A 13,366-nucleotide genomic window follows, 5' to 3' on the forward strand; every position below is an offset into this window, starting at 1 on the left:
ATCAGTATCACTGTCTTCCACCTCCATACCTTGTATGTCTGGAATGCCTCCAGGGCAGTATACATGAATGAAGCTGTCATGTGATAACCATGTCTTGTTATGGAATACCTGCCTGAGGCTGTATTACAGTTAACTTTTTTTTTTTTTAAGAGGCAAGGTCTTGCTCTGTCACCCAGGCTAGAGTGCAGTGGAATGATCATAGCTCACTGCATCCTCGAACTCCTCGACTCAAGTGATCATCTTCCCCCAGCCTCCCGAGTAGCTAGGACTACAGGAATGTGCCACCACACCCAGTAAATTTTTAAATTTTTTGTAGAGATGGGATTTCACTATGTTCCTAGTCTCAAAATTCTGGCCTCAAGCAATCCTCCCACCTTGGCTTCCCAAAGTGCTTTTTTTTTTAAGTATAGGAGTACACTCTAAGATAATGATAAAAGATGTAGTATAGTAAATAGGTAAACCAGTAACATAGTCATTTATTATCATTATCAGGTATTATGTAATTGTACATAATTCTATATATAATACTTTTAAACAACTGGCAGTGCAGTGGGTTTGTTTACTGCAGCATCACCACAAACAGTTGAGTAAATATTGCCCTGTGACAGACAATATGACTGCTGCTATAGTTTCACTAGGCGATAGGAATTTTTCAGCTTCATCGTAATCTTAGGGAACGACCATCGTATATGTGATCCATCATTGACTAAAATGTTGTTATGTGGCATGTCATTGTATTAATAGTTCTGTTTTTATCATTTTAAAAATTATGTGAATAGAACATTTAAAAATCTTAGAAGTGTTTCATAAAAATAAATGAGGTGTATTTGTTTGCTAATTTAGCGAGGTCTACTTGAAGTGCTTTATGATATCTTTCGTCTTCCTCTACCTGTTGTGACTGAGGAGTTCATAGAAGCACTACTCAGTGTAGGTAAGTATTGAAGTACGTTTGTGTCTTTTCATATATTGTAATTTTTATTTAATGGAGACAAAGCTCCTAAAAGGAGAAATACTAAATATTGAACACCATTTTCTTTTCTTGCTGTGTAATTGTGACAGAAAATTAACATAAAAATAAAACCTCAAGTTCCTAAGACAGAAATTTTAATTTCTTCTTTATCACCTTGGCTCTTACAGCAATTAAATTAATAGGAATGGGCCAAAAAAGGAAAAGAGGAAACAGTAAGAAACCTGTGTAATCCTCAGATTATCTAATTCTCATATTATTTGAGCCAAATGACTTAAAGTACCGAAGTCCCAAAATGAAGGAAATTAGATCTGCGTATATTTACATAACTAATTTTTGTCTATATCTTTTTGAATATATGGTATTTAACCAGCACATTTTAAAGTTCTTTATAGCCTGGCTAGCTGATGGTTTTATACTTATCTGAAATGCTTCAGTGATATCTAATCTTTTCCCTACCATATTTTAACTATTTTAGATCCAGGGAGGTTCCAAGACAGTTGGAGGCTTTCAGATGGCTTTGTGGCAGCTGAGGCAAAAACTATTCTTCCTCATCGTGCCAGATCCAGGTAGAATTTAAATACAGAAAGGGTTTCAATTTATTAGAATTAGGGTTTTTATGTTAGACTGTGTAATCTATGAAACTTTATTTAAATTGTTTCTGTGCTGTTTTTTCCAGGCCAGACCTCATGGATAATTATTTGGCATTGATACTCTCTGCATTTATTCGTAATGGACTTTTAGAGGTAAGACTTACAAACCTTATTTTATTCCGTTTTGTTTATTTTCTCTAACAGATTCTTTCAGGCCAGGCGTGGTGGCTCATACCTGTAATCCCAACACTTTGAGAAGCCAAGGCAGGTGGATCACTTTAGGCCAAGAGTTCGAGACCAGCCTGACCAACATGGTGAAACTGTGTCTCGACTAAATGTACAAAAATTAGCCACGCATGGTGGCACACCCCTGTAGTCCCAGCTACTCGGGAGGCTGACACACGAGAATTGCTTGAACCTGGGAGGCAGAGGTTAATACTGAGCCGAGATCTTGCCATTGCATTCCAGCCTGGGCAACAGAGCCGAGACTCTTGTCTCAAAAAAAGAAAAAAAAAAATTCAGAGTGAAAAATAAATCTGACACATACATGTTTTCATATGTATTATTTTGCAACAGTGGTGTTATCTTTTTATTTTCAAAGGGCCTAGTTGAAGTGATAACAAACAGTGATGATCATATCTCAGTTAGAGCTACCATCCTTTTAGGAGAGCTTTTACATATGGTAAGTTTAGCAACTTCTGATTATATGTTTCATACCTTTAATGTTTGAATTTATAAAACAAGTTATTTTAATGGTGTTGCTTTGTATTATCTCAAAATAAATTTGCATTTCTTATAAATGTTTATCTTAGCATTACAAAAAGCCCTTGGTACTGTATCCTGAGATAGATACGTACGTGCGCGCATACGCATGCACACGCATATTTCGATTGGTTTTGTAAATGGAATAAATATACAACATGCAAAGTACTGAAATGTTGATTTTTACACTCACTTTCAAAGTTGACATTTTCGTCCTGTAAATCTTAATTGATCTCAGAAAGACTTCCTAAGAAGCAAAAAATTGCAAAACTATGGATACTACTTCAGTCTGCTAAGAATGTACTTGATACATGGTAGTCAGTGCCTGAATTTTAGAAAGCTTTGTGCAGAAGCTTTAAATACAGTCTTGGTTGAACATTATAGTCTTTTCTATAAACTTGTAGTTTGAGGTTCAGAAGATGGGCTTTTTTTGTTTTTTTGGTTTTTGTTTTTCTTTTCACCATGATTTTGTGATTACAGTAACTTTTGGAAAGTAGGAGCTAGGAAAGTGATTTGACAATTCTTTACTCTCAGCAAATCGATCAGTGAGGGATCCCTGATAGTTTGCAAGGTAGGAATTTATATTTTTAGATTACTTACTAGTTAGTAAATACAAAATAAAAAGAGCCATTTAAAACTCATTAAGGAAGAATTGATTCTATGGCAAATCTTTTGAAATTATGTCATAGTTTGCTATTTTTAGCAGATGTTTTTTGTTTAGGTTTTTCTTTCTTGATCTCTTCCCCTCCTTCCTACCCTTGTTTCCCCTTCATAGCGACTGGCCTGTGTGAGTGAGGTAAAGAGCATTAAGCAGAATTTAATTTAACTTTCTTTTTTTAAATCAGTGAATTATTTAGCTGCTTGCTCTGTTCTTTTTTGGCCCCTCTGTGAAAGAATTATGTAGAGTCAGAGGCTTTCAGGTCTGATTATTTGTCTTTTAATTCTTAAGATGTCATTTCCTATTCAAGAATACCAACATTCAGAGTTATTTGCTTTTATATGAAGGAATCTCTATACATTTTATCTTTTTCCCTTGTCCCATACCCAGAAGTCTGTAATTCTCTTGAAATAAAAGAGCTAGTTATTTTGCTTATTATTCTTATGTTTTCTATCTTCCACATTTGATCAGTGCACTTGTCTTCATTGATAGCTGGTTGGGTAGTGAGGTTTTTGTTTGGAAAGTAGAAATTAATATTTCTTGTTTTAAAGATTATGGCATATGGGACAAATCTATTTTGAGAAAGTAGTTTTTAAAACTTAAGAAGTCAACTCATAAATTTGGATATGGCATCTAGCATTTTAAATGTTATTTTAAACATAGGTTGATTCCTGTAGTGTTTTGACATATAATCCCTTCTGGTCATTTAAGAATTGAGTTTAACTGGGTACCACTTAAAACCATAATATTATAATAAAGAATCTATGAAACTTAATGGTTATGTTAATATGTGTGTATCTGTATATTTCATCCTTGTTGAAAGTATTATAGATATGATAAAAATATAAATAAGCATGTATTGAGAAAATAAGTTAATTTTATGAGTAAAACCTCAGAATTTGTAATAGTCTTGAATACAGCATTATATATGCAGGTAATCTACAACATAAACTATTTCTACTTCTGAAAACTCATGTAAAATGTTATGCTTCATTTTAGGCAAACACAATTCTTCCTCATTCACATAGCCATCATTTGCACTGCTTGCCAACCCTAATGAATATGGCTGCATCCTTTGATATCCCCAAGGAAAAGAGACTGTAAGTATCAGAGCTTTAGCAAAGCTTTTGTTTGATGTATTTAATATCGAATTAGATTATTGTCTCTTCTTTTAAAAAAAATAGTATGGATAGGTTATAGTGGGAAATTCTTTTAAGGAATTTGCTAAAGGAAAAATTAATAGTTCTAAAAATATTTAATAATGTGTTTTTTAGGCTACAAAATACTAATAGTATAATAAAATCACTTTTTTCTAGCATGTTTGTAGACAAGGATATAGAATGGTTATCATATTACTGAAAATGTTAGCTGAGAGATTTTTGGACTCCTTTATGTCATGAGCAGCAATTCTGGCTCTTTTTTTTTATGTCTATGAACTATTTCAAATAAAGCTTTACAGTATTAATATATTATTTTACTTGCATGGTTAAAAATGTTGGAATTTAGTAACAAGTACTACTGGGCCACATAGCAATAAGCTGAACTCTTGATACTAAAGGAGATACTGCAAACATAGAATTTACAAACAAAATTATGATAATACAACTGTAGCTCTGCTGGAATTCCAGTGCTAATAATAAAATATATATAAAAGGTAATGATGGAAGGGCTCAATTGGGAAGTGCTAGAAGGAACTTAGTTTGACTTGGCAAAGTTTATATCTAGGCTAGGAATGTCTTTTTGTGGTTGTTTTTTTATTTTGTTATTATGATCAGAAACGTATATGGACCATTTTATTTTTTTGCTTGATGTTAGTGAAATGGAATTTTTTAGCTATTCAAAACTATGTATTTTTGTTAAGAGTTATAGTACATTTTTGAAAAGTTTACTTAGCTTTTATAATAAAGTACACTTAATAATCTTAATTTTCATTCTGCCATTGGAAATACTATTTAACAGACCAAAGTTGTCTTATAAACTGAGGGCATTAGGAGTTATCTCAGTTCTGTCTCTAGGCTTACATCAGTAATAGTAGCTTTTAGCTTTTGTATTAGTAGTTTCATGATGGAAGAATATACTTTCCCAATACCTGATAGACCTAAACTCTGGGTTAGATTATGGCCACAAATTCCAGGGTTCATCAGGAATTCAAATTTATCTTCAGAATTCCAGTAAGAATAGTCCTCTTAAAATAGTTTTATGTTTAGCTCAGTAAGCTTTCTTTATTGATAAATACTTTTCAGTCAGCACATCCCAATATTTAAAAATTCTACTTACTAGAAATTCTGAAGGTGAGACTTGCCACCAAATTCTTGAAAATGGCGCTTTTATTTACCACAAAGAATTAAATATAATTTATAAAAATATACCATTTGCAGTTACAGACCAATGTGGAAAATAGAGGCTGTTCAGTTGATACTGGGATCATTGATTATCCATATGGGAGTACAGTGAAATTATTTAAACCTCATATCGTAAACAAAAATAAATTTCAGGCCGATTAAGGATTTATATGTGAAAAGCAAAGCTTTAAAACTTTGATAAGAAAATATAGAAAACTAGGTTTCTGACCTTGTAGGCGTTCTTAAAACCAATATACAAAAAATACCTACCACCATAGAAGAAAAGTTTAGTAAGTACATGTTCAATTGCATCTAAATAATCAGTGTGTCTTTATATAAATCAGTAGTGTTGTTTATTTTTTGTATTTATCTCTCCAAATTTGATGAAATAATTTACTTTATCAATAATAATTTCTAGCCTTGAACTTACATAAGCTTTAATAATTTACCAAGGTAATCTCTTAAATTATGTTGTATTAATTGAATTGTTTTTCTCATTAGGCGAGCCAGTGCAGCCTTGAACTGTTTAAAACGCTTCCATGAAATGAAGAAACGAGGACCTAAGCCTTATAGTCTTCATTTAGACCACATTATTCAGAAAGCAATTGCAACACACCAGAAACGGGATCAGTATCTCCGAGTTCAGAAAGATATATTTGTTCTTAAGGTGCTGACATGAAATCATGATTTTCAACTTAAAAACAACATGTTAATTCCTTAACCACTGGATTTTAGTATGCATGTGTTTGAGTTTACACTTTTCTTCATGCATATGAATTTTCAGATGGCTTCTGAGTTTTATAATTTGGAGATGGGTTTTTATAACTTTAAAAAACCTTGATCTATCCTTAAATGGAAAAGCTGCCTTTCAGGTTTTCAAATTCGAACTTAGTTTTCTGATATGAGGACAGTTTGCCTTAATTTTTCTTATTACTTTCTGATGATTTTAGGATACAGAGGAAGCTCTTTTAATTAACCTTAGAGATAGCCAAGTCCTTCAACATAAAGAGAATCTTGAATGGAATTGGAATCTTATAGGGACCATTCTTAAGGTATGAAAAGATACTTCATGGTAATGGCTTGTCTTTAATTTTATTATTAATTATAACGTAATTATCTTATATGTTTGAGAATTGATAAGTGCATATGTAATATAACATATTATGTTTTTCTAGTGGCCAAATGTAAATCTAAGAAACTATAAAGATGAACAGTTACACAGGTATGTAAGAACTATTTTGCATTTAAATTTAAAGAACTTAAATATGGATATTAGGCCTAATGCCTGTTAAAATATGTAATAATTTTAAAGACATATACATACATTTTAACAATTTCTCTTCAATAGGTACTCATATGTTTTTTAATATAGTCTTATTTTATAACCAAAACATATTAGCAAATTCTTTTTCTAGTTATTTTTTTTTTTTTTTTTTTTTTTTTTTGAGACAGAGTCTCGCTGTCGCCCAGGCTGGAGTGCATTTTTCTAGTTATTTACATTCTGCTTTTAGTTGTGGAATAGATGAAGTAGTTGAGATAAAAGTTTTTCAAATTGGGGTAATATCAATTGTATAGTGGGTCTTAGCCCTAACATATGAGGATGACATAATAAAGACTTATATTTTTAATATACAACTTTTATTCCTGTTTGACTTTGGAGTTATCCATTATAACTGCTGTTTACATTCTCTTTAACCACACCTTCCGTAACCCGTGCAAATGTTTGTAGCGTGAAGAACACTTTAAGCTACGATGCTGTTCTTCATTACACCCATATGTTTTTACTCCTGAGTTTAGACTAACCAGCTATTACTGCTGATCTCAGAAAGAGGTCCTTAGTATGTTTGAGAAATTGATGTCATTAACATTATTATTTGATTGCATTCTCTATTCATGATATGTAACCTAATATCTATAAAAATTTTAAGAAATGAAGATAACTTATAAATTGCACTGAAATATAAAAGCATAGTACTGACTTTTTATACTCCTTGAGAACACAGATGATGTCTTACTCAACTTTGTTTTCCCAGCTCCTAGATTGGACACCTCTATTGGATTGAATTGTAGTGCATGAAATTGAACTGAACTAAATTCAGTAGAAGCTTAGAACATAATGTTGAAAGATATAATGTTGAAAGATCATAAATTATGTCTATAAATTCATTGGCCTAAATTGCAACTTTTATGCTTGACCTTTTGCCTAATTGTGAAAAACCAACAAAATCATAGTGTAGTATCTTACAATTATCTTAACAATAGAACATTATTGAGCCATGGGACAAGGTTCTTCATGAATACAGTAGAAGAAAATTTAAGTTCAGGTGACATCCTCATTTATCCAATTTTTATATTCTAGCTATGTTAAATATGCATTCATCCGGCTAGCATCTTTCTTCTAACCATCTCACCATAAAATTCTTACTCCACAGAGATATTTTTTTAAATGAAGGTTTTTTGTTTGTTTGGTTTTTGGGTTTTTTTTTGGTATGAAATGTACTGTATTAGTCCATTCTCATGCTGCTATAAATCACTGCCTGAGACTGGCAGTTATTTATAACTGCCTCTACAGATAATATGGAAATTATCTATAAAGGAAAGAGGTTTAATTGACTCACAATTCCACATGGCTAGGGAGGCCTCAGGAAACATAATTGTGGCAGAAAGGGAAGCAAACGTATCCTTCTTCATATGGCAGCAGGAGAGGGAAGTACAGAGCACAGGGGGAAAAGCTGGTGATAAAAACATCAGATGTGAGAACTCACTCACTATCACGAGAACAGCATAAGGGTAACTGCCCCCATAATCTTATCTCCTCTCATGAGGTCCCTTTCACAACATTATGGGGATTATGGGAACTACAATTCAAGATGAGATTTGGGTGGGGGCACAGGCAGACCATATCATGTACCAACCACTTTTAATACATTTCTTGCCATTTATCCCAATGGTTCAGACCCAAAACATATTCTGAAAGTCTTATTATGTCCTAAGTAATGGTTAATATTCTAAAATAATTGCTTCATTTCTTACCTTGTTGCTACTTGTGTTTTGATTTTAGGTTTGTACGGAGACTACTTTATTTTTACAAGCCCAGCAGTAAATTATATGCCAACTTGGATCTGGATTTTGCCAAGGCCAAACAGCTCACGGTTGTAGGTTGCCAGTTTACAGAATTTCTTCTTGAATCTGAAGAGGTGGGCATTCTGAATATTTTCCAGAGCAAATGTTTTTTATTGAATTTGCTTCCCTTACCCTCCCTCTGTTTCCACCTTCTGTTTTGCTTTTATTTCTGAATATGCATAAGCTGTATTTGGAAACATAGGAAATGATCCCAGACCTAGAGTTGAATCCCGACTTAGTCACTAGTTATGAGACTGGGCAAGTTATCTGCCCTCTAGAAGACCTGGTTTACTCTTCTGTAAAATGGAGAATAATATCATCTCCATGCAGCATTGTGTTGAAGTGGATTAAAAAACAATAGGTGCTCACTGATTGATAGCTATTATTGGTAACTTCATCATTATTATTAAGTTTTTGTACTTGATTGAAGCTGATTTTCCAATTACAGATTTTGAATGCTTTTCTCACAATATCACAATGTATTTACTTTTAGGATGGGCAAGGATACTTAGAAGATCTAGTAAAGGATATTGTTCAGTGGCTCAATGCTTCATCTGGAATGAAACCCGAAAGAAGTCTTCAAAACAATGGTTTATTGACCACCCTTAGTCAACACTACTTTTTATTTATTGGAACACTTTCTTGCCACCCTCATGGAGTTAAAATGCTGGAAAAATGCAGTGTATTTCAGTGGTGAGCATTCCTAGATTTTGTTGCAATAGATACATGAACTTTATTTTTAATGTAGTTAGATATGGTATGCTTTTTAGTCTGTATACATGTGTTTGGTTAAGTTTTATTTTAAATTAGCATTATCTTTGCTTTAATATTCTTTTTAAAATTGTTGTTATTAAATGCTTCCTTTCCGAAAAGCTTGTTTATATTAGGAATTTTAAAAATATACATTGAATTGACTTCATGCTCTTCCCACTCCAGCATTCAAAATAGTAACTGTGTGTGATGATTGATGTGTTCATTGATTGTGGTAATCTTCACAATGTATGTGTATATCAAATCAAGTTATACACCTTGAATAATACAATTTTTATTTGTCATTTATACTTCAGTAAAGCTGGAAAAAATATTTGTTTAATTAATATATCAATATAGTAATTTCTTTTAACCTTTCTTATTTTTTTTTCTTTTAAGTCTTCTTAATCTTTGCTCCTTGAAAAACCAAGATCACTTGCTAAAACTTACTGTTTCTAGCTTGGACTATAGCAGAGATGGATTGGCTAGAGTCATCCTTTCCAAAATTTTAACTGCAGCTACTGATGTGAGTATAACATAGCCAGTAAAATTATTTTTATAACCAATTAATTCACTACTTTATGAATTTTGGGCTAAGTAAAATTAATTTTAAGTGCTAAGAATATGATATGGAAATTGAGTTTACTTTAAAATTTTAGTTTCTCCAAGGAACTGCATATAGTACTCATGTTTTTATATCACGGGGAAGAAGCTGCTAGATAGAAAGGGTAGTATTTTATTTTACAAGAACCAAAAAAGTATTCATATCAAGAGCTAGACCACCAGTTCCAGGCATTCTTCCCTTTTCAAGTAGCAGGACTATCCCAAAATAAAATCAAATAGGCTATTTATGGTGAAGTTTTTTTTTTTTTTTTTAATGTATTCATTTATCTTTATAGGCCTGCAGACTCTATGCAACAAAACATTTAAGGGTATTATTGAGAGCTAATGTTGAATTCTTTAATAATTGGGGAATTGAGTTGTTAGTGACCCAGCTACATGATAAAAACAAAACGATTTCTTCTGAAGCTCTTGATATCCTCGATGAAGCATGTGAAGACAAGGTAAAGGTTCATTTTTTATAATTTAATACTTAAATTTTTTTGAAATACTCATTTGACAGTTTTGTAAAAGGATATAATAGGCATTTTGGAACTAAAAATTTTCCTGTTTTTATACAATTGTAAAAAATAATGATAATCTCTTTTAGGCCAATCTTCATGCTCTCATTCAGATGAAACCAGCGTTATCCCACCTCGGAGACAAGGGTTTGCTTCTCCTCCTGAGGTAAATTTTCAGTTATGTTTTTTTGTTGTGTTCTTTGGCAGTGTATTTTAAAGATAGATTCAAATCCAAATGGGAAATACGCTAAAGAGTTTACCTTTTAATATTGAAACATTGTCTTTTCATTGTTTTGGGTTTTTCTTTTTTTTAATTTTTTTTTTGGTCTATTCATACTTTTCATGACATTTTCCTTTTTTTTTTTTTTTTTTTTTTATTGGGACAGAGCCTCACTTTGTCATCCAGGCCAGAGTGCAATGGTCCAATCTTGGCTCAATGCAACCACTGTCTCCCAAGTTCAAGTGATTCTCCTGCCTCAGCCTCCCAAGTAGCTGAAACTAAAGGCACACGCCACCACACCCAGCTAATTTTTTGTATTTTTAGTAGAGTTGGAGTTTCACCATGTTGGCCAGGCTGGTCTTGAATTCTTGACCTCAGGTGATCCACCCACCTTGGCCTCCCACAGTGCTGGAATTACAGGCATGAGCCACCGTCCCTGGCTGACATTTTCTTTATTGTGATTGGGTTCGCGTGTTGTTGCAAAGATTGTGAAAATTTATTTGTAATTGAAGTTATAATAAATTATAGTTGACCTTTTAGTTTTAGGAACGAACTATTCCTAAAGTCTTTTAGCTCCTTATACTTTTTTAAATTTTAGTTATTTTGGCTTCTTAAGATACTTTTTTGCCAGACTCAATGTTAAATTATTGCTTGTTTTAATTTGCAGATTTCTCTCCATTCCAAAAGGATTTTCCTATCTGAATGAAAGAGGTTATATAGCAAAACAGTTGGAAAAGTGGCACAAGGTAACTTCTTATTTGAATAAGATTGAATTTGTGTGTTTTTATCTTCTGAAATTGATTTGTGAATTTAGAGGATGGTTTTTTATATCAGTGTTTTGAAATTAATAAGGTTAAATATTTAAACATCAATATCAAGTTGAGTCCTAAATTCTGCATAATTGCTAATATTTATAGTTATACATTTTTTTAAACTACAGTTATTTCTTTTGTTCTGAACTGTTGACTGTATTCATTCTGTTGAAATTTGACTTTCAACTCATTTGATTTTATAATCTAATTTTTGGCCTTTTTATCATTTCTTTCATTCTTGGGTCCCTTAATATGGCCTACAACTTTGCATGAGCCCTTTTAAGCTAAAACTAAAATAATTTTTTTAAATGAAGGGAGATTGAAATCCCAAGGAGATATAATCATTTAGTTAAACTTTACTTTAGGATACTACTTTACCTAAATCTGAGAATGAACTTGCTGTCATAGGGAAACCTGCTAAGAAGGGAGTAGTTTGAAGATATGAAACAACTTTTCTAGCTTTTCTTTAGCTGGTGATTGCTGTGGCTTCATTATTTTGTTTGAAGTATTATAAGTCATCAAAGCATCTTGGAAACCCGTGGTCAAAATGATCTTTACCAATATAAATGATTTTTAGATTTTTCATCATTTCAGATCAGTTATCCTGTTTTCTCTTTTTTGTTAACAGTTACAGATTCTTTTATAGTGTCTGTATTGAACCATATTTCATAAGAGATACTCCTTAAATGGACTAAAACTTTGAAGCATACAACTTAAGGCATGAAGTCTTTTAGTATTTGATGAATTGTAGAACCGAGACAAGATGTGATAGGTTTGTTTCCTAGAAGATATTTAAATCGTCATAATAAAATTTATTATACAAATCATAGTATTAGAAAATTGCTTAGAATATTGGTGCAGTGCTTGAAAATAGCATAAAATATAAGAGCTATAACAAAGTTATATGCAAGGTATAAGGGAACACAGAGGAGAGATTAATGATTCTGCCTTAGGGATTATCAGAAGAAATGTTGGATAGGCGCAGTAGATGTGATACTTGAAATGGTCTTGAGGAGTAAGTAGGCAAATAAATTAGAAGAAGGCTATCCACGGAAGAAGGAGCAGAATAAAGCTGTGTAGATCATTGGAACATTATAGACTTATAAAGAAAGTCATATTCCAAGGTAGTTGGAACTAAGATAAGCGTGGAGTGGCAAGATGAGGCTGGAATGGTAAATTAAAGGTAGATTGTAAAAGGCCTAGTAAGCCATATTATATCATCCTAAGGGATTTCAATTGTATATATAGTGGGGAATTCTTAACAGCTTTTAAAGAGTGATCAGAGTTGTACTTTAGTAATCTGACAGGTTGCAGTGGAGAGGTGGAATTTTGATCATTGAAGGGAAAGTCTGGGAATATTGACACAAGTTTAGAAACAAGAATTGATGACTGCCTGAACTTCACTGGTAGTTAGGTTGAATAGATAAGGACACATTTTCTGGGCATTTTCAAAATAAGATGGACAGAATTTGTGGGCTGATTGGATACAGTAAATAAGAGGTCCAACTTGGCTCATAAGGTTTCTAATTTAATGACTGAATATATAATGGATCACTATTAAGAGATCACATTTATAAAAAGTGGTTTGTTAAGATTAGGATAATGATTCTTCAGTATGTTGAACTGGCATTGTCTGTGCAATAACCAAGTGATGGCTTGAAAATGTGGATGTGGAGCTCAGATTTGTGAGGAAGATGGCGGATATGGGGGTCATTAGTATATAGTACTAGTTGAAACCTGAGCCAAAAGCTTATGGATATGATAGAACATTTGCATTCATAATACCTCTGTCTACCCTTTGCTAAGTATCTGACATATTCTAAATTTAGTGACTCATTGTGATACTATGTGCAATTAAAACAATATCATCCTCTAGGAATATAACTCCAAATATGTTGACTTGATTGAGGAACAACTCAATGAAGCACTTACTACTTATCGGAAGCCTGTTGATGGTGATAACTATGTTCGTCGGAGTAACCAAAGGTGTGTACCCAGTGCTAGTTCTCAATTACAGA

General features: G+C 32.6%; 1 protein-coding gene across 9 annotated transcripts in view; it reads left to right on the forward strand.

Moving 5' to 3' along the window:
* The window catches only part of RICTOR (RPTOR independent companion of MTOR complex 2), a 135,104-nt gene that overhangs the window by 104,158 nt on the left and 17,580 nt on the right, over window positions 1-13,366 (forward strand). For all 9 annotated transcript variants that reach the window (XM_055246624.2, XM_055246626.2, XM_055246625.2 and 6 more), the window contains 15 exons: window positions 844-931; window positions 1,446-1,536; window positions 1,647-1,713; window positions 2,162-2,242; window positions 3,980-4,080; window positions 5,824-5,989; window positions 6,273-6,374; window positions 6,498-6,544; window positions 8,384-8,519; window positions 8,939-9,138; window positions 9,595-9,721; window positions 10,095-10,259; window positions 10,406-10,482; window positions 11,204-11,282; window positions 13,225-13,334. In XM_055246624.2, coding sequence (XP_055102599.1) covers window positions 844-931; window positions 1,446-1,536; window positions 1,647-1,713; window positions 2,162-2,242; window positions 3,980-4,080; window positions 5,824-5,989; window positions 6,273-6,374; window positions 6,498-6,544; window positions 8,384-8,519; window positions 8,939-9,138; window positions 9,595-9,721; window positions 10,095-10,259; window positions 10,406-10,482; window positions 11,204-11,282; window positions 13,225-13,334 — 1,637 coding nt within the window. The remainder of the gene's footprint in view (window positions 1-843; window positions 932-1,445; window positions 1,537-1,646; window positions 1,714-2,161; window positions 2,243-3,979; window positions 4,081-5,823; window positions 5,990-6,272; window positions 6,375-6,497; window positions 6,545-8,383; window positions 8,520-8,938; window positions 9,139-9,594; window positions 9,722-10,094; window positions 10,260-10,405; window positions 10,483-11,203; window positions 11,283-13,224; window positions 13,335-13,366) is intronic.

Source organism: Symphalangus syndactylus, chromosome 16, assembly GCF_028878055.3.
Source record: "Symphalangus syndactylus isolate Jambi chromosome 16, NHGRI_mSymSyn1-v2.1_pri, whole genome shotgun sequence".
Lineage (NCBI taxonomy): Eukaryota > Metazoa > Chordata > Mammalia > Primates > Hylobatidae > Symphalangus > Symphalangus syndactylus.